Source organism: Malaclemys terrapin, chromosome 9, assembly GCF_027887155.1.
Source record: "Malaclemys terrapin pileata isolate rMalTer1 chromosome 9, rMalTer1.hap1, whole genome shotgun sequence".
Taxonomy (NCBI): Eukaryota; Metazoa; Chordata; order Testudines; family Emydidae; genus Malaclemys; species Malaclemys terrapin.
Window position 1 is genome coordinate 36892921 of NC_071513.1, and position 21274 is coordinate 36914194.

General features: G+C 37.9%; 1 protein-coding gene across 5 annotated transcripts in view; it reads left to right on the forward strand.

The window, feature by feature from the left end:
* DIAPH2 (diaphanous related formin 2) overlaps nucleotides 1-21274 on the forward strand; it is an 869427-nt gene that overhangs the window by 818307 nt on the left and 29846 nt on the right. For 4 of the 5 annotated variants that reach the window (XM_054038969.1, XM_054038970.1, XM_054038971.1 and 1 more), the window contains one exon: nucleotides 15942-16036. The exons of the other annotated variant lie outside the window; for it this stretch is intronic. In XM_054038969.1, the coding sequence (XP_053894944.1) occupies nucleotides 15942-16036 (95 nt within the window). The remainder of the gene's footprint in view (nucleotides 1-15941; nucleotides 16037-21274) is intronic. 5 annotated transcript variants of the gene reach the window in all.

Consider the following 21274-nt stretch of genomic DNA (forward strand, 5'->3'; position numbering starts at 1 on the left):
TATCGTCCATTGATTTCAGTGCCAATAGTTGCATCTGTTTCATGACCAATTTACCTTATGCCTTAGTATAACTTGTACTAATTTAACATTATTTGAATGTGCAAAATTGGCAAAGCTTTCATTTCAAGGGGTAAAGTTGTTCTTCATATTGATGTGTGCCAGGTTTGTAGCCGTTGGAAAGGGAGAAGGGGGAGTTAGAAACTGAAATAAACCCAAACAAGTAGTTACAACTAGAAAGGAGGTTGGGGGTTTTCAGGACCCGATGTGGCAAGTCTTCAGACAGGGCATGTTGAAGATAGGGTAAACTTACGATCTGATAATTTGGAGGCCTTTGACTCAGAAAGAAAGAAAGGATGAGTACAAATAATTTTGCAACATTTTTTATTTACATTGTAAAGCAACACTTTTTTACAGGGGCACATGGACACCTGTAAAATCATAAATAATGGCAACAGTTGTATTTTCCCTCAGTAGCGATATTTAAACAGAGGAAGATTACACAGAAAGATTTGACTTACTTGACCTGGTTTCAAATGGCCTTTTTATATTGTTTTTACAATGACTTATGTCACTATTTTGCTAATTCTAGAATCAAAACAGATACTTACCCTGTAACAAAAAGGAGCTTTTACATTTTTTTCATTCTTTCTTTCTGGTTGCTTTGCACATACTTACAATTCTGCATTTCATTACACTTTTCATACTAGTGTACTTTCTTAAATACATTTGTGTACATAAAAATGAATGTTTCTATTGTCCAGCCAAAAATCTATGGCAGTCAGATGTAATTTAGACTTTCTCTATACTTCATGGTTCAATGTAGCGATGCAGCTTTGTTTTGTTGTACCTGCCTTATAAAACTCCACCCTGCATGCAGTAAGAATTTGGAGATAAAGCATTAAAAATCTGTGACAGGATTGGGCACAAGGTGAGATGCCGTATAGTCATATGCTTCATTATCCAAGATAAAAATGTTAAGTGTGATTTCACTCATGATATATATTCATATATTTGAATCTGTTGCAAAGTAACCTAAAATTGTCCCTAGTACTATAGGCTGAGTTCTGCTACTCTAATCATTATTTACATTCCTGTTGTTGTTGTTATACTGTTGTCTAAAAGATGACTAAAATTTTACTGGGACTCAATTTCCAATAGCAGAGGTCCCCAGTCCATACTCACGTGTGTGCACTATCACAACTCCAGTTTTACACGTACCTACAAAGATATCTGTGCATGAGCAAAAATCAGGAGGCGATTTGTATGGATATTTTCATATACACACACAAAAGTAGATGCACTTCTGTACCAACATGCGAGAGTTTTATTGTTTTCTAATCACTATTAGAAAGTGAGAGGCCCACAGGAGACAAACCATGTAGCAAATTTTCTTAATGTTTGCCAAGAATATATTTTAACCATTTTTAAGATATACAATTGACCTGTTCCTATTTGCTAACGTGAAATACTTCTGTTTGGATTTCTTGTATCCTAAGTATCAGTACTGTTCTATAAATTATTAGTTCATGGTATAGATTTGATCTTTTGATATTTAAAATAAAAAACAGTTACACAGCTCTTTTTTTTTTTTTTTCCTTAAGTGGCTTATGATTGAAACAGCACAGCAATCTTTGATCCTTATTCCATTAAATTCCACTAATTTAAGTAGCTTCTCCAGGTGATTGTGTTTGTTATGGATGTTGTATTCATGTGGGCGTATGTTGGGCAGGGATGGAAGGAGGAAATAGAAAAAAAAATGTTGGTAGCTATTCATGCTGCATATCTCTGCATTAAAACTATACAAGGCTACATAATGAGTAATATGAAATATGAAACTATTTCAGAAAAAAGTGTCTGAGGACTTTCAAGGAGCCAGTGTGATCCACTTTCTTAAAAATTATGTCTAACAATATCCATATGTGGGTTGTAGGTTTCATTTTTATAAATACACACAATAGGTGGTCCTAAGTAATACTCACATGGCTATTATGGTTCAGCTGATCAAACCTTCCACATATCCATAAGATATTATGATGTTGGGGTTTTTTTTTAATTTTCTTTGTATAATATGTGTATAAAGGAGCAAACAAAATAAAATCACAAAAAAACTTCTGCTTTGCCAAAAATTATAATCAAATATTTTATATATATTTAGCTAGTACAATTGCCTAGAAATACAAGCATCTAAGTGGAAGTGCCAGGTTCAAATTCTAGACCCAGTTTTCTGCTCAGCTCCTGCATGTTTGCTGTGGGGATGGAGGATTAAACTCTTGTTGTGCCTTTTATGCATCCACCTGTCAGATGATCATAAGTAGTATTAACAGATCTTTATTTACTCCATTGTGGTGGTTTCCTACATTACAATGAGTGGATTGAAAGAAAGCCAAGTTTTATGGCTGCCTAGAAGAAGCATGTAAGAGCTTATGAAAATGCATTAAGAACATGGAATATATTTCTTCACAATACATTTTAATTAAGATAATTAAGTATTCACAACAGTTTCATAGTGTTATGAGAATTTAGAGATAAGAATTTTATTAATTGTTAAGAATCAAAGAATCCTTAATGTTGTTCAAATATCACATCATCCAATAAACCAGGGATTTTTACAGTACACAAATCTAATAGGATTTTTATGCACCTCAGACACACATTTTATTGCTGTTAGCTTTGAAGTTTTTATTATTAATTATGCACAAAATAATTTTACTAACATACATTATTATTTGTATTACCATAGCACCTAGGAACTCTAGTCATGAACCAGGGCCCCATTGTTGTTCTTTCCTCTTTAAACTGAGGATATTGAGCCCAATTTTATAGTCAGGCTTGCATGCAGTTACCGTGGTTATATTTGCATTATAGTTACTGAGACCAAAACTTATGTTTTGTTTGCTTGTATGTACATAACTTGTAGACAGCAGCACTAGACCTAGGAAAGCTAATTCAGTCAGAGGCTAACTAAGACAGAATAGAGGGTTTTATGCTGGTGATACAGTCATCCTCTTAAAAAGAGAATCACAACTCTTGATAAGCATTTTCCCAAGATCTAATTCCTATACATTCAGATAAACAAAATTTGTAACACTAATAGTACCATCTGGTGACTTCCAGTAATGTTACAAATCTGGCCAGTTAGATATATAATATAATTTTTACGTTTTTGTGCAAAAACAGAAATCTGCCTGCTGATGTATCGAATTTGCCATTGTTTAGATACAAGTTAGCAGATTGTGATATTTAAGCAAACTTTCATTGTTCTTCTTCTCTTGAATTTTAAAGTTTTATTATCCTTATGAAATAAGGATCACACAAAAATCGAAAGCTACCTGCACATTTCTGAGAAAACAGATGAGAAATGTTGAAACTTAGACAAAGCCTAATAATAAATGTTTTGAAATTGTGTATCCTTTAAACACTATTTAAGTCAAGACACATATGTGGGTTTAGTGTCATTCCTCTTTTCTGTTCTTATAATATATATAAGTTAAATGGTGTGAGCTACACAGCAGGCCAGAGAGAGAAATGATTAATCAAGTCTTTTCCCTATGCCAGATGTATGCACCCAATTTCTTGCCTTCATCTCATCTCTCTCTCTTTGGATCTAAACCTGTCATCCCTCATCTGTGTCATTTTGGACCCAAACCTGTCACTATGGGAAAGACAGAGAATAGTTGCCACTGACTGCTATTACTTCTCTGTGGAGATAAGTTCAGTACCAACAAAGAAATAGTCACATGCGCATTGGCTACAAATGAGAGCTGCATTCATCAGAAAAGAAGCTGTCATGGCAACCTTTAGAAAAACCAGTCTTCCTTTTTTCAAAAGTTTTTTGTTTTTATAGTTTTTAAATGGAGATGAGGAGAAAGAGAAAAAGATACAGTTAGCTGGTAAGGTGAGAGTTGAGATATTTTAGAAGAAAGACATTGCTCAAATCAGTTGTCTAATGGGATGCAATGGTAAACACGGAAAGTGGAAAAAAGACAATTGAGAGCAGGAGAGTGTGGGGGAGAGATCTGTGGTACAAAGAAAAGGATTAGGAAAAACAATGAAGAAATTTGCAAAAAAATTCTCAAGAACGTGAAATACTCTAAGCAACAGAATCCCTGTTTGTGCATATTTATATAAATTACTTCAATATTTACAGCAAAGCTTGAGGAGGGTGCTGTCCTATAGATAAACCATTAAACCATAGTCCCATTTGACCAATCATGATGGAGGTTCAGGACATAAATAACACTGGTCTAAAATTTTTGAGAAGTCGTCTGCTTCAGAGATAAAATGTGCTATTTATTATGTATTTTGATGTGCTGAATTCAAATATGACTGATTGGCTACTGTTTCTAAGAGATTTAAGTTTTTACATTTTATGTCTATGTAGTTTTAATCATAAATTGTAAACCTAGGTCTTTACATGTGTTTATGGTTGCTTTACATGATAATATTTCACCTGTCCTGTTTATGTAACACTTTAAAAATCAGCAAAAGGGTTATATAAATCAAATGTATTATGAAACAAAAGGCAAAAAACTATTCTGTACATAGTTTAGTCCTATTCAGTGTCTACTCGGCGCTTCTTGGCTTGTCTCTTGTATTCATTAAATGGAGTATCTCTTGTCACTGTCCAGCAATAGTCCGCAAGCATTGATGGGCTCCATTTGCCCTGATAGGGTTTCTCCATTGTTGCAATGTCCTGGTGAAATCGTTCGCCGTGCTCGTCGCTCACTGCTCCACAGTTCGGTGGAAAAAAATCTAGATGAGATTGTATGCAAAAAATGTATCTTTAGTGACATGTTGCAACCAAGGCTTTTGTATGCCTTGAGGACGTTTTCCACCAACAGCCTGTAGTTGTCTGCCTTGTTGTTTCCGAGAAAATTTATCGCCACTAACTGGAAGGCTTTCCATGCCGTCTTTTCCTTGCCACACAGTGCATGGTCAAATGCATCATCTCGAAGAAGTTCACTAATCTGAAGACCAACAAAGACACCTTCCTTTATCTTAGCTTCACTTAACCTTGGAAATTTTCCACGGAGGTATTTGAAAGCTGCTTGTGTTTTGTCAATGGCCTTGACAAAGTTCTTCATCAGACCCAGCTTGATGTGTAAGGGTGGTAACAAAATCTTCCTTGATTCAACAAGTGGTGGATGCGGAACACTTTTCCTCCCAGGCTCCAATGACTGTCGGAGTGGCCAATCTTTCTTGATGTAGTGGGAATCTCTTGCACGACTATCCCATTCGCAGAGAAAACAGCAGTACTTTGTGTATCCAGTCTGCAGACCAAGCGAGAGAGCAACAACCTTCAAATCGCCACAAAGCTGCCACTGATGTTGGTCATAGATTATGCACCTCAAAAGTTGTTTAATATTGTCATAGGTTTCCTTCATATGGACTGCATGACCAACTGGAATTGATGGCAAAACATTATGCAGTAAAACAGCTTTAAGACTCGTCTTCGATGAATCAATGAACAGTCTCCACTCATCTGGATCGTGAACGATGTTGAGGGCTGCCATCACACCATCGATGTTGTTGCAGGCTACCAGAACACCTTCCATGAAGAAGAATGGGACAAGATTCTTTTGACGGTCACGGAACATGGAAACCCTAACATCACCTGCCAGGAGAGTCCACTGCTGTAGTCTGGAGCCCAACAGCTCTGCCTTACTCTTGGGTAGTTCCAAATCCCTGACAAGGTCATTCAGTTCACCTTGCGTTATGAGGTGTGGTTCAGAGGAGGAGGATGGGAGAAAATGTGGGTCCTGTGACATTGATGGTTCAGGACCAGAAGTTTCATCCTCTTCCTCTTCCTCGTCTGACTCAAGTGAGAATGATTCTGGTGCATCAGGAACCGCTAGTCCTTCTCCGTGGGGTACTGGGCGTATAGCTGATGGAATGTTTGGATAATGCACAGTCCACTTTTTCTTCTTTGACACACCTTTCCCAACTGGAGGCACCATGCAGAAGTAACAATTGCTGGTATGATCTGTTGGCTCTCTCCAAATCATTGGCACTGCAAAAGGCATAGATTTCCTTTTCCTGTTCAACCACTGGCAAAGATTTGTTGCACAAGTATTGCAGCATATATGTGGGGCCCACCTCTTGTCCTGATCTCCAATTTTGCAGCCAAAATAAAGGTGATAGGCTTTCTTAACAATAGTGGTTATACTGCGCTTTTGTGATGCAAAAGTCACTTCACCACAAACATAGCAGAAGTTATCTGCACTGTTCACACAAGTACGAGGCATCTCTGCTCACTTTGGCTAAACAGAAATGTGTCCCTTTGCAAAATCAAACACTGACAAATAAGAGAGCACGACACTATATGATTTCTAGAGCTGATACAGGGCAATTTGTTCAGCAGAGTGATGTAAGCTTCGTTATGATTACATCATCCATGACTTCTAGGAATAACATGATGCAATTCATATCATGTATGACGCAATACCAGCTTCAGATTGCATCATTCATTGTTTTGCCTAAAAAGCAAGTACTGTCCAAACCCAGTCATAGATTTATTCATAGATCCAGTCAAAGATGTATTTTAGTCATTTCTGGTTTAAATTGAGATCCTTTCCCTTTATAACTCACTTATCCTCTGCCATTCCCAAGTCAAGGGTCGTATATACTGACCCAATAGCATATCTTGAAAACTAGAGCCAATCAACAATTTTAAGCATCATTTTTGTTCTCAGTGACCCAGAATTAGTAAAGTTTGACTACATTTATTTCAGAAGCATTTTGGCTGTAGAGCAGTATAATCTTCCCAAGATATCTTCTGAGCAACTGGCCAGCAGCATCCATCTCAAGCCGCTCTCCCACTGGTTAAATATTACAATGTTACAAGAGTTCACAGCATGTCTGGTTATACCGAAAGAAGGACAAGAGACATTTGACATGGGTTTAATCAGGCCGCAACTTATTATCAGATGTCTGGGTCTGCCTGGCAGATAAAAGTGTACAATGCAGGTAACTCCATGTTTATTCCATGATTACCTGGGGTGCTTTTACCAGCTCCCCCTCTTTTTCCATCCAGGTCCCTCCAGAAAATACATTGCCAGGATCTTACCAGACCCAGGGGCTTCCACCAGCTCCCCTTCTTTTTCCATCCAGGTCCCTCCAGCAAATACATTGCTGGGACCTTACCATCCACCCCCCCTGCCCCCACACTCTCCCGTAGGAGGGTTAAAGTGTGCTATTAGAATGGCGGGTTGGCTCCCTGCCATACCAAGCATAGGAGTCCCCAACCTTCCCCCACACCCTCCGTTCGTTCCTTTAACAAACACCTCTTTTTAGGGAGTTTCTTCTTTTCCAAGCCATTTATCTGGTCACTATATACCTTTTCTATGGAGTACTTGCACTGGACATCCGCCCTACACTTAAATAATGAGTTTCAACATGTAACCTATCACCCTTCATGCCATGCATGAACAGAGCCCTTCCTGAACCCGCTGTGGGGAAGGCGGAAAAAACCCCAGCTGCACCCAAGCCAATATGGGAGTAAGGGAAAAATTCCCCCCCCCCCCCCCCGCCCAGAAAAGGGGCGGCTAGCATAATGCCCACAGCAGGCCTTGACCAAACCTAGTATTTTACCATCTAAAGGAGAAGGAGGGTGGGCCCTGCTTCAGCCTGCTCCATGTAAAAGGGAGGCTTCAGGCGAAGAACTGTCCCCTTTAAAGCCTGCATTCCTAGGGGATGAGTCAGCGACCACGCTGACCTTTTTGCATCAGTTTTCATCTCTCTTCCTCTCCCCTCTCACCCCTCCTCTCCTGCCATAAAGCAGTGTTCCCTTCATTTGGCCAGCCAACCAAATACCACCACCACCACACCCATCCCCCCCCCCGCCCCCACTTAAAGGTGCAGGACGGTCATTATATAGAAAGCAAAAAAGTGTTCCAAATTTACCAAGTACTGTCTATATCTGCATAAATTGCACCACAGTAAATGGACATGGCAGATACACATCAGAGGCCACAGCTGGGCATTTTTACAGCAAGGCTTTCTTTGGTCAGGCTTTCTGCTCACTGCATGTTTTGAATCCCTTGGCACTTAGGGTTTCAGGTGCTGCATATACAGAACTCCATTTGGGAGTCCCACATAAGTATTTGCCGGATCAGATTCTTAATGTACCTTCTGCTGCTAGCTGTCTTGCGTTCTTTCCGTGAAGTTGCATTGCTGGCTATGGAAAATCAGACTGATATAATACAATATTATTTTCTCAAAATAGTGAGCATACGCTTCCAAACCCATGTATCCATTCTGCAGATCACTCCCCACCCAGGCTATTCCTGACCTTCCTGTTGACTAAGCCCCATGTTGTTGTTGGTCCTCCTCTTTCGGTTCAGGGACTTACCTTACCACTAGATGTTTCTCCCCATACTACTTTTTTTTAATTCATCACCTTCCACCAAAAGTATCAGAAATGAGGAGTAAAAACAAGTCTTTTGATCACGTATGTCATCTCATATGCCTTTTTGCATAGTTAGGTGTGCTGGCTCTTCCTGCTGATGAAAAAGATTCTGCACCAGTTTTATCATCTAAGAAGTGTGTTATAATATTTTGCACTTTTCAAATGCTAGAGAGCTCTATTCATTTGAGGAGAGAACTAAAGTGATGATAATGGTTTGATTTTGAAACATCGCTAAGCACCAGCCGTTGTTCTTGATTCCAATGGGATTTTGGCATCTCTAAACATCAGACCAAAAGTGATCTTTCCATAGACAGAATCCCAACCAGTGGAAAAATCAGGAATACAACCCAGGTCCCTTGACTGTCAGCCCTGAATTCCTGGCACTAGACCACATTGTGCATCGGTCCCCATTAAAAAAATCAGCATGTACTAATAGTTTACCACGCAGTGGCATCAGAAATGCCTGTACTTATATAAGGAAAACTAACACCTCCTCAGATACTGCGGTGCTATAACAGCTGGTAAATATATAAATTTTTAATGGCAACCACTGTACTTTACCAAGGGGGCAAAAGGACACTTCCCTATGCACCCTGTCTACTGCTCCACCCCAACTTCTGAAAACAAGTCTATATAGCTCCCTTTTCTTCCCAAAAGTAGTGCATTATGTCATGTTGCTTATTTTGTTGGTCTTGGTGCCATGATAAATAAACTGAAATTTTCTACTTTATCATCAATGTGCTTCATACTGTCTGCTTTGGGGATCACTTGTAGCTCAGCATGTTTCACCCATCCATTTTTTTAACATGAATTTACACCTGTTTGACTTCCTTGTTTGGAATGGACAGCTCATATTGATATATAACATATATGGAAATGTAGAGTGCAGAAACATTCAAAATATTATTTTGCCCCTCTAAATTAATTCCCATATTAACTAAAGCTTTATTTATAAAAGCAGAATACTTTTATGTATTTGTCAATTATCCAAAATGTTACATTTACTTTGTTGTTACGGAAGATAGTTTCATATGACACACAATGCTGAATATAATACATCTTTTTGTAGTAAACCTTGTGTAACAGAGCTTTCATTCTGAAGAAGTAAAGTTACTCCACTGAATATATAATTTGTTTGACCAAACTGAAAATATTGCCAGCTAACAAAAATTTGCAGTGTTCTCTGACCTCAGAGAATTGGATTCTTACCCAGGAAGAAGATCTAAGTTTCTTGCATAACACCATTTGTTATACAAAAGTGTTTTTGAGGTTTAGCTTTATCAAAATTTGAGATTTAGCTTTATTAATTGGCCCTTGGCAAAATTGTAGACTGAAATCCAATCAAGTATCCCCATCCACAAGAAAGATAAGCAGAGAACCCCCTGTGGTAACTGTCATTACATTTTTGCTTATGTAAAATTTCTAAAGCTTCAAATCTCATCTCATTGTTCTGCTTTATAAAAAAGGGGGATTTGTAGCTTATGAGCAGATTTAACCTTTTGGAAATTTAATATCTAAGTAGTCATAATTGTATTGTAATCAAGAAATTAAAATATAATAATGTGATCAGAGGCAACCCTAACAGTGAAACTAGTAGCATAATAAAAGATCAATAGTGTTTGGGTAGAATTTTGTTTGCATTTATACAATATTGCAGAATGCTAGTAACCACTTATAAAAGTACAGTAAGGAGAGATCTAGCAAAGCCAAATGAAAACAAACAAACAAAATCCATTCAAAACCCTTCTTCCATTGCAACTTATTCTGTGATTGTGTCAGATCTCACAATTAGTGTTTGAGCAAAGTCAGCTCTTGGGATGAGACACGTCCAAGGAATTACCTAATAACTATTCAGAAGTTAGTTATTCTCTCACTTCAGAGGTAGAAGTGTTAATGACTCACTGACATCAGTGAGTCATTAACATCTTTACATCTGAAGTGGGAGAATTACCACTAAATAGAACTGGTTTGGAATTTTTCAACTAAGCTTTTTTTAACCATTTTTGTCAGAAAATTCTGATTAATAAAAACTGAAACTGTTTGCAGGAAAGAGTCAGTTTCAACAGAAATGAAATATTTCAAAATTACCAAAATGAAACATTTCAGTTAACCTCAACCAAAAAAAAAATCACATTTTCAGTTTGTGAAAATTTGAGATTTCCACTTTTTGTCCCAATTCAGAACAGCAAGCATTTTTTAAAATCTCAAGTTCTCAGAGGATGGAAAAAACATTTCTCACCCAGCTTTACTACAGAACCATGCCCCAACATGCTGTTGCAGAGGACAGTGCACTGCTGTTGGTTTCATCTTTCAGAGAAGGCATAAAATCAATATCAGTTCAATAATAATTTGAACTTAAGTCTTTCATCTGAGGAACTCAGTACTTTACAAACATTAATTAATCTTCACAGCACCACTTGTGAAATCTGTTAGGTATGATAAGAATAATAATACCCATTTTATAGAAAGATATACTGAGGCATAGCAAAATTAAATGAATTTTCAGAGATCATACAGATAATAAGTATTAGTATTGCAAATTGAATTTAGGAGTCCTGAGACTCTCAGCCTTGTTCTAATCACTAGAAAACTCCCTTCTGTGGTACTTTGCATGAGAGAAGGGATGTTAACTCCTGAGCCTTGGCCATATTCTAGCTCAGGAAATTACATCTACCTAAAATTCTCCCTGTAGTTTTAGTTGGTATTCTTCACTTTTCTACATTAGGGACTGATCTGAAGCCCATTGAAGTCAATGGAAAGATTCTCTATGACTGCAGTTGGTGTTATAAAATTAGACCCCTGAACTGCTGACTGTGTACTCCACTTACATTTCACCCCAGTGGTAGCTGCATTTCACTGGTGGGTGAGTGGTCTTTATATATGGTATGATTTGTATTTGTACTTGTAAAGACTTTTGGGATGACAGTGGCTATATAATATAGCAATTACTTTTAAAACATGAAACCTCAATTGTGCAGGCCTTTTCCTGTTAGATATGGTTAGTTTTATCCTCCTCCTTCTGGCAGTCACTATGATGTTCATACAACTTCTGACAGGGAAGATGGTGAATTATTGTGTCTCATACTTTTACCTTCAAGATGTTCCTTTTGCCACATATCTGGAACCAAAAGGGATCTAAACCCATTGTTTTGATTTTCACCACTACGTGATAGAATAGTCTTCATGTATATTGACATATGCTTTCTATTTTAAATCTGTATGACTTTTTCTTTTTAACTTCGATGATATTTAGAGGATTCCAGCCATAAACACACTTGGCGAAAGTAATTACTGTACTTCCAGTTGCCCTGTGTGTATACACAATCTGCAGAGGGAGGGAGATGAGATAGATATTTATATTTGTATAAACAGAAAAAAAGGACGAGTTGTTTTTGAGAAGCAATAGATGGCTCAAAGAGTCTATTTTAATATTTCCTTTGCTGGATTATTAGATGATTGTATCATTGCATAAACAGCTGCAAGTGAACGTAAACTGATCACAATGCGAAGTGACCTTTTAGTTTGCTCATCATTAAACTTAAGTTAGTTGACCTTTCTGCCTCATGCAGGCTTTCTCCAAAGCACCCTGCTGTACCTTTGGTACTAAACTCTTGAATCATTATCTGTTTTAAGGATTTGCTGTGCCTCGAAGGTACTATGACATTTGCTAAGACTCCCCATTGGACTTTCCAAGCATTTCTGAATCATGATGGTGTCATTTGATAAGTTGGATTTAAAGTACATGAGACTTGTTTTTATAGAATAATTCAAACCAAACAAAAGGAATCAAATCAGAATTAGCACTTTGACTCTTTGTTGGTACAGTGTGTGTATGCAGGCAGATATGGGCAATGCTTAAATATATTCTTATTACAATAAATGATAAAAGGTTGAAAAATGCTTTTGAGGTTTTAGAGTGTGCCTTTTCCTCTTTTTTAATAGTCCTGCAAATGCTATTTCCAATCCTTTACAACTCTACATTTCTAAGAAAATAACATATTTGTCCAACTTGTAGTTTAAAGCATTTCTTAGGCTACACAGTCAGTAGACTACATAGGATATAACTGATGTCATTTACATAATTTATGAGAGAAATCCTGTAGCAGATCCTGTATGACAACTTTTGAAAATTCTTTAGCTGCAGTTTACTGTTTTGTTTTCACTGAGTCTGATGTGCTAAAGTAATAGACTTGAATTTCAAACAATAAAAATACAGGTCTGTCGTATCTTACGCGCATTTAACATGCGCGATTTCAACTTTACGCGGTCGGCAAAAACAAAAAAGAGAAAAACAACAGTTTTAATACTATACCTGTAGTGCGGGCGATTTCGCCCGCCATTGAACTCAATTGGGTTTTGGCTATACGCGGTTTTCGCTTTACGCACTAACCGCGGAACAGAACCCCCGCGTAAGATGAGACAGACCTGTATTTAGAAGTGAAATACCGAAGTCAAGTTAATATAGTTTACTGTTGCAAGTCAAGTGTATCATGCCAAAATTCAGCCTCTCTACAGATAATAGAGTGAACTATTTTTATTTGTTGTTTTTGTTGTTGGTTTCTATCAAAATATTAGGTCAGAGGGAAAATGAGAATTCTGCTAATTGATTTTTGTGTTTTATTCACAATAAGCAGCCCCCAAAATAATTGAAATGCCTTCGAAAAAAATAGAGCTATTTTATTTACCTTACAAACAAAAATAAAAGTTAATAAGAGAGCAGATAATATTTACCAACACTTTCTGTTTTTTATTTTAACATTATTTAAACATGCAAGAAATAAGAAGCAAACAAAATAGCAGAAATATGCCACGGCAGGACAGGAGTGGAAATTTAGTGTCTGAACAGGTTAGATCAGAGGTTCTCAAACTGTGGTCCACGAGCTCCATTCAGGCGGTCCACAGATAGTTCCCTCTAAGGTGCGCACCTAGGCAGCCATACACGAGAAAATGAAGGGCCACCCACCTAGTTAATGGAGCCATGGCTCCACTAATTAAGTGCCTGGACCCTGGAGAAGATGCACATGTAAGGTTCACTCATGATCTTGGGGGGAATAGGAGGTAGGTGGGAGGGGGCAGTGGAGCAAGAAGAGGGGGTGGGGGGAATTTGGGCTGTTCAGGGCTACGGCTGCTGGGGAGAGACAGCCCTCCTTACCAGCCTCAGCTCTGTGGCTGCTGTGGAAGGGGAGAGACCCCTTCTCCTTCCCAGCACCTGCTCAAGGGCCGCTACAGTGGGGGGGACAGGGCACATCCACTGCATTAGAAAGGTAAGACTACTTATATTAAAATATGAGTTAAGTTCTTTTATTTGTAGAACAAAAAAAGTTAATTATTTATTTTTTATATATAGCGCTTTTATCCAAAGCGCTTTACAATAGTTAGCTAATGGTACAAACAACATTCGGAAAGAACGTTTAGTGGTCTGCTGAGACCCTCACTAATTTTCAAGTGGTCTGTGAAAAAAAAGTTTGAGAACCACTGAGTTAGATGATCTAAAGTGAATTATTCTTGTAGGTGATCACAATTGACTCTGAGCTTCTTAGTCCCTTACAGGTATGTATTTTAAATAAATGGAAGGTGGCAACCCAGTTTACATTTTCTTTGCAATAATGAGGAAGAGATTTAGGAAATGTTTTATCATTGTGCTAGAGAAGAAAATTAAATGTGCTTTCTTGAGTATATTACCTTATATCTACCTATTTATTTATTTATTTATTTATTTGCTGGATGACCCGGTGTATGTAATGAAGTATCTAGGCACTGACCAAGTATTGTTAACAACATTCAGCAATCAACGCTAATTCACAGTTCTGCCCGTCATGAAAACTGCTGGCCTTAAACATCCAATTAACCAGAATAGAAACAAAAATAGTATCTCTTTTACTCCTAAGCCTGACTGAATAAAAAATCCTTGCACTGTGTACTCTTAAGCCTGACACATTGTAATTCTGGTGAACAGTGGAAAAGCAAAATATTAGCTATTTTCTGAGGTTTAGGTTCATCAACAGAGTACTCTATTGCAAAAGTCTTAGAAAAAAGAGTTCAAGGCACGATGCCCTTCTTTAGCAGTTTGCCAAAATGTCCAAATACATACATGGATGGTGGTTTAAGGATCACAGAGCATCTCAAGGACAAGTGAGAGCGCACCACAATGTTATATTTAGGGGGGATTCTGATTTAGAGGCATTCAGTCATAATTCCGTGGATGGTAGCTTCAGTCCACTGGCTCCTCACCCAAAAGTCTGGACCTACAGTTCATCTCATTCTGAGCAGGATTACTATTGCAACAACACATCATCAGAGTGAAACTAACTTCTCTTATGACAGTCTCAAAAAGGCACAAACTCTTAGTCACTATGACCTAATACTTGAAAAAACAAAATTTGTTTTATCATATAGAATGTTCCCCATAATAAGATTAAGGGATCATGCGGTTAAAAATATTTAAAGTTGACAAAACAGGAGTCTGAGATTAACCACATCCTCAAATTCCAAAGGAAGTAGGCAGCTTTGAGCAAAGATGATACCTGATGGAATAGGACAATTTTAGAGGGTGACTAGTGTAGTTCACAGATTTAAAACAGGATCAAAGACAAACTGCAGGAAACTCAGACATTCAAGAACCTAATCTCCATTGTGGTAATTGGGAAGATACTGGAGACAACTGATGAAGGTTTTGATTATAATGTCAATTTAGACATTTTTCAAACAACTAGATCCATAAAATGAGAATTAGAAGGGCAATGTGAGTATAACTGAACTGTTAGATGAGCGTGAACAGCTGACATTTATCTAGATTACAGGAAAATGTATGTTGTTCTGTGGCACATGACAAATTGATTTTACAAGGGTAGAAAGCATGTTATAGGAGTTGCCAGTGGTAGGTGGTTAATATCATTGTCTTAGACTTGGAAGTTCTAGGCTGAAGTTTTGTTTAGTGAAATGGTCTCAAACTATTCTCTGAGACCCACATTACCAACTCAAGATATCTCTGTTCAGGAGAACCTGAGGATCAGGACTGTAATGTCACTAGCAGAAGCGCATGGTTAAGTTTACATATCCACTATTATTTTGGGGCGTGTCAGCTGATATTTGGATATCAGCTAGGCCTGGGAAATTGAATCTGAATATTCTACATTTATTTTTAGATCTGTGACTATAAATCACATTGTCTCAGACTCTCCATGTTCTCTTCCTCTAGCCTCTTTGCTAGTTGGATTCTCCCTCATCCGCAGAGCCCAATGCCTGGTCTCTTGCCAGCCCTGAATGGTTTTCTCATTTTTGTCTTCTCACCAGTGGCCTGTTCCATACCCCTTTCCTTCTTGCTGCTCAGAGAATGTGTCCAGCTTGCCCTGTCGTTCCTCTCCCTTACCTTATTTTCAGCCATGAGGGAAGTTGTGAAGAGAAGACTTAATCTTCCCAAAAATCTTCCTAGATACCTTTGGGTTTGGGGGTGACATTACTGCTCCCCAGCCTACGCCTGTTTCCACTGCATTGGCATTGAAGCACTATGCAATATCTCTGTTTTGAATTAAAGGACCAGTGAAGCTGGATGAGAGTGCTGGATGGTCCCACTGCTGCAGGGGAGATAAAGGGAGCAGAGCGGCTGTCCACTCCTCTCAAGATACCCAGGTGATTTGGGAGCAGTTCGCCCTGGCTTTTCACTGAAGTATATGGCATAGGGCCAGCCATAGAGCCACACTCTGAAGACACCAACGGGAATAGAGTTAAAATATCATGGGTCATCTGCAAAAAGAAAGCTAAAGGCAGGAGTGGAGTGGCTCCTTTGTGGGAGAGCACTTTCCAAGAGACCTGCAAAAGAATCTGAGCAGTCTGGATAGTGGATGTATTTCATTTCCCATCTGTGGTAAGAAGGCCAGGAAATGGGAGTTGAGGTTCAGGTATTTTATTTCCCTGCCGCACTGCAGTGACTAGAAGGAGGGGAAATTAGATTGGGGTGTTTTTTTTTAATATTCCCAAAAATTATCAAAGAAATCTATTGTTTACAAGATAGCACAGTGTAAAAAGTAGACAAGGAAACAGGCATAGGAGTGAAATGGTAACATAACATAGCAGCAGCAGTTCTGGTCACCCAAATGTACTATAGCAAAAATGTTGTTGAGTTTGAAAAGGTGCAGTGGATGGTAAGTTAGGTTTTTGAGGGTATGAATCATAAAGCAAGATTAGTCTGTTTAGCACGGGGGGAAAAAGACTGGGAGATCTGAGACATATGAGATTTTGAGGAGAAGGGACTACATAAATGCCAATAAACTGTTTGGGAGCGTACATAATTCAAAAGCAAAGAGATCATGGACTGAAGTTAAGGAGGAATGGTTAACATCTTATTGCATAATTAGCAAATATCCAATATTAAGCCTTATTAACATGCATATGGTGAAGGTATTTTTTATTCGTGTTCTGAATGCCTCTGTTGACATGTGTACATAGTTAATTCGGAGTCAACGAATAAATGAAAAACTGTGACTTTGCAAAAGATTCTTCTCATTTAACTCCTTCATCTGTCACCTGACTGTGAATTGTATTATACTGTATATCAACTTAAATTAAAATTCAAGGTTGATGGGGCGGGGGGGGGAAGGAAATTGCAAGCATCCACTGGAATGTTAAAAAACAAAAACTATGTTTAAATAACGTTAAGGTTGTGACATAAACTGACAAAGGCAATGACAGTCAAAGTTAACCTTGGCACTGACGCTCCTTCCATTAGAGGTAATGCATTTTATAAGAGTTTACAGTGTCAGAAATCTGGAGTTGTGGTATCAAGGGGTTTAAGGCTGCCACTGAGTTCTCAGTTCATCTCATTTTGCCTAGGCATTGCAACACTTATGGCTTGTAATACAGTACCGTGCATTAGTTGGAGACCCCAGCAATACCTTTGGTAGGAACCATGGGACAAGCAAAGGACAGTGTGCCCTAGCTCCAGTCACTTTGTGTCAGTCATAGCTGTATTCAGATATAGGGAGTTGGGAAGTAATTTATTTTCTTTTATTTTAACTGTAGGTTGTTTTTGCTTCAAAGACAAAAAAGAAATCCTTCATTAAAGTCTGTGAGATTGGCACGACAGACTCTATGCCTGTATGTCTTTCTGCCAAATGGCACGTCTTTATGGCATCTGTCTATTATTGAAATCTGTTCTTGATTTTTATTTAGTACAGATGATAGATTTAAAAAATAAGGCCTTTTAATAATGCAGAATATAGACTCCCAGCATTTACAGAGCATTACATAGAGCAATAAGGGTTCGTTGTTCTAATATTCATTTGGGAAGTTTAGAAAAGGCTGACCCTGCACAGAGTCCATTGTAGTATATAATATAAAAGTTTCTGGAGCAATTGGAACAGTTGTCTAAATAGGTATATTAAAAATGTCCAAAATGCATATAATTCACCCAAAAGCTCACACTGGCTCATTTGTAACTCATGTGTATGTACTGGTATGTACAAGAGGAAAACACTTGTGAAATGTCTCAAAAATGCTCAGTTTAAGTAAACCTGTGGTTTGTTGAAATATTGTTATCCTCATTATCTCCTCTGTCCCTGCTCCTTTATGCCAGTCTGATGGTGCAAAGCGACTGTACAGCCATTGGATTCAGCCACCAATTGATACTCCCTCCGAACAGGAGTTCCTAAGATGGCATAGAACTGCTCTCCTCCCTTCCCCCACCCATGGCCTTAGCATAAGAGAGTGTGGGAAGGATTGCTGCAGCTGGATATTTATACTCTGGAAGTCAGGCAGGCCCTTTCCAAGATGGAAAATAGGAAACATGCAAAGTTGGCTTAGGAGCCACTTTTGCCCTCCATTCCTCTTTTGGGATGGAGGATCTGGACCTAGGTTTATTTACATTTTTTACATGGCAGCAGTGAATTATGGACTAATTATCTGCTAAATTTGGTTTCCAAATAATCCAGTACATTTGATTTTTGGTACTGCATCATCCACATAAGAGTATCAGAGTAGGCTTCAAGAATGTTGTCATTACACACAAATACCATTAAATAGTAGCTGTTTGAACTCCAAAACACACACACAACAGAACATTGACTATCTTCAGAACATTAATTGTTCTTATAATTTTTAAATGGCCAAAGTGATTTTTTTTTAATTTTTAATAGTAAAAACTGTGCAATTTGTGCTACGCTTTAGGGGTTTGATCCTGCTCCCATTGAGGTTGTTGGCAAAGTTCTCATTGATTTCAATGGGAATAAGCTCCGACGCTTTATAAACTTGTAGAGAATTTTAGTGGCAAAGGTATTCTATATCGTTGATACAACTGTCATTCTGCTTCTGGGTGCACCAGCAGATATAGCTATAATACGTAAAGGAACCAGCATTAAGGGCCGAATTTTGCCCTTGAATACACACTTGGTCTCCTATGAATTCAATGGGAGCTGCTTGGGCTCAGCCAAGAGAGAAATTTAGCTATAAGGGTTGTTTTTATATTTCATCTCACAATTTGAAATGTGTTTGTCTTGCGCTCTAAATTGCCTTTTGTATAAATCCTTTTAATAAGGAGTAGCTTCACATTTCATAACCTGTACATGCCTTTGTTGTAATTAATGTATAGTTAAAGACACATACAATATTTAGTAATTCACAGTTGGTGGGCCTAGAGAAGTAACAGGTAATAATGAGATCATCTTGCCAAGCTCGAACAGGAGCTTTTTTTAATGCTATATAATGAAGGCAATGGACAGGCATTAATGATTACTGCTTGCACCAGCCACTCAGACAGGAAAGATGCAGTTTTAAGTTTTCTCATAGCATATTCAATTCCATTTAAATATTGCAAACTGCTGAATTGCAAATGTTAACATAGGCATAAATAAAAAATGTTGATATTTTATTTAATCTAAAAATAATAATTATGGATAGGCTGCCTTTATTGTATTATTTAAAATATTTCATATTACATGTGGCCTACAAGCTATTGCAGAGTTGTCACTATTTTTTTAATAAAGAGAATTAGTTGTTATTGCATTAAAAATACAGGAGGAGGATTACTGCAGGATTTGGGGAAAGTGGTTTGCCTTTGACAGGCACTGTCAGTAATTGTGGGCTAGGAAGGAAACTATGGTAGCCAGTTTATATTAAACATTAGGAAAGTCTCAGTGCTCAGAAGAATGTTATCCAGCTCCCATTATAAAAGAAATTCTTTTTCAGAAAAGAGAGCGCTTTCCACTTTCCTTTCCATCTTTGAATTCACTGCTTTCATATTGTATGCAAAGAATAAAGCATCTGTGCATGGGAGACTGTAACTTCTGGTATTTAAATTGCCAACTGCTAAAACTGATTGAGTTGAACCAGAAGAAGGGAAAAATGTCCTGCTGAGGCAAATGCATTCTTACACCCCTCTTTAATAAAATATTGTAAGGAATAGCTAGAAAGCTTCCCCTTGGACTTTCATCTGGCAGTTTTTGATTGTAGCCTTGTGAAAGAATCACTATTGACTCCTGTCAGGCAGTTTTGGAGAGGAGGTGAAGAGCCTTCTCTCATGACTTTCTGTGTGTTTTGTCAAATCTAGTGCTTTCAGTTGAAGTGCGAAGTGAAGGCTGATGTCAGGAAATGCCTCAAAGCGCGAGCTGGTGCTGGTCTCCCGCGACTTACTTTTTTTAAAGAATCAGATTGGATTGTAAAATGATGGCAATCTGACTGGACATAAACACGTTTATTGCAGGCTCAGCAGCCGTTACATATCATTAGTGAAAGGAGGCAAGGGGCAAGGGGACCACTTTAATGTCAGTTTCATTCTTTTTAAGGACAAGTGCGTTCAGATGAGAAGATACTAACTTTATGGCTACTTGTTTACTTAAAGTTCAGAACCACTACTGCCTTTATTATTTCTTCCTATTTTGTAGCCTTTAAGTAAAACTCACTTTCAGTGCTAATGCAAATTGAAAGAGTAATAGAGGGAATAGGGGAGCTGGGAGTAGTAAGAAAAATTGGAAGCCATTTTAAGTTATATTGTTTATGAATAGTGTAGTTTATTAGCATCAGATCAAGTCTGTTCAAAATGTGCACATTCTGTCTTTTTCGCCACATGCTGTACTATTTTCCTTAATAATAAGTCTAGGTGCCAGTTAAACTAGTGAAACACATTTTTATATCAGCACATTTGTTCTAGCTGACATAAGATGCCTTTTTTATTAGTGAATATAATTTTACTTTAGTACAGCCACTAAAAGGGTATGTGCTTTGCATGTTAGCCATGAAGGGACAAGGTAAGATGCTTACTAGACAGCTCTGTCCCTGTGTTGTTGTTTTTTTCATTGTCAAAGCAGACATGTAATTTGTTTGCTCTTTGAAATGCTTTTTGCACTTTTGAATATTTGACATGTTAAGAAACTGAAGATGTAGGGATAAATGTTTAGCACAGTGCATGGGATTCAGCCATGGGATTTCTAGTACCACTAACGGTAGCCCTGAAGCTCAGTCCCAGCAATCCAACAGAAAGGCTGCACATTAGGGGTTTGCTTTGGAGCAAGTTTCAGTGTAAACAGAAGAGGAATATAGTGTAGTATGGAATCTGTATGATTTCATAAGGTATACATCTTGGATCTGACCTGCTTCCAAGCTCTGACACATAATAGAATTCATCCTTCTTTTGTGTAATTTTTTTTTAATGAAGCACTTTCAGTTGTCCCATTTGGTTTAAAACAAATCAGAAATTCATGTCCTAAATGTTTCACTAGTCAGAATAATTAAATTGATCAGGTCTGGGAGCAGTGGAAGGAAAATAATGGGGTCATTGAAGCATTCAAGCTCTAATGGGAACCTGAATTCATTCAGATATCAAATCTAATAATTGCTCTACACCTGTATACACAGTCCCACTGAGCAAATTCACATTAA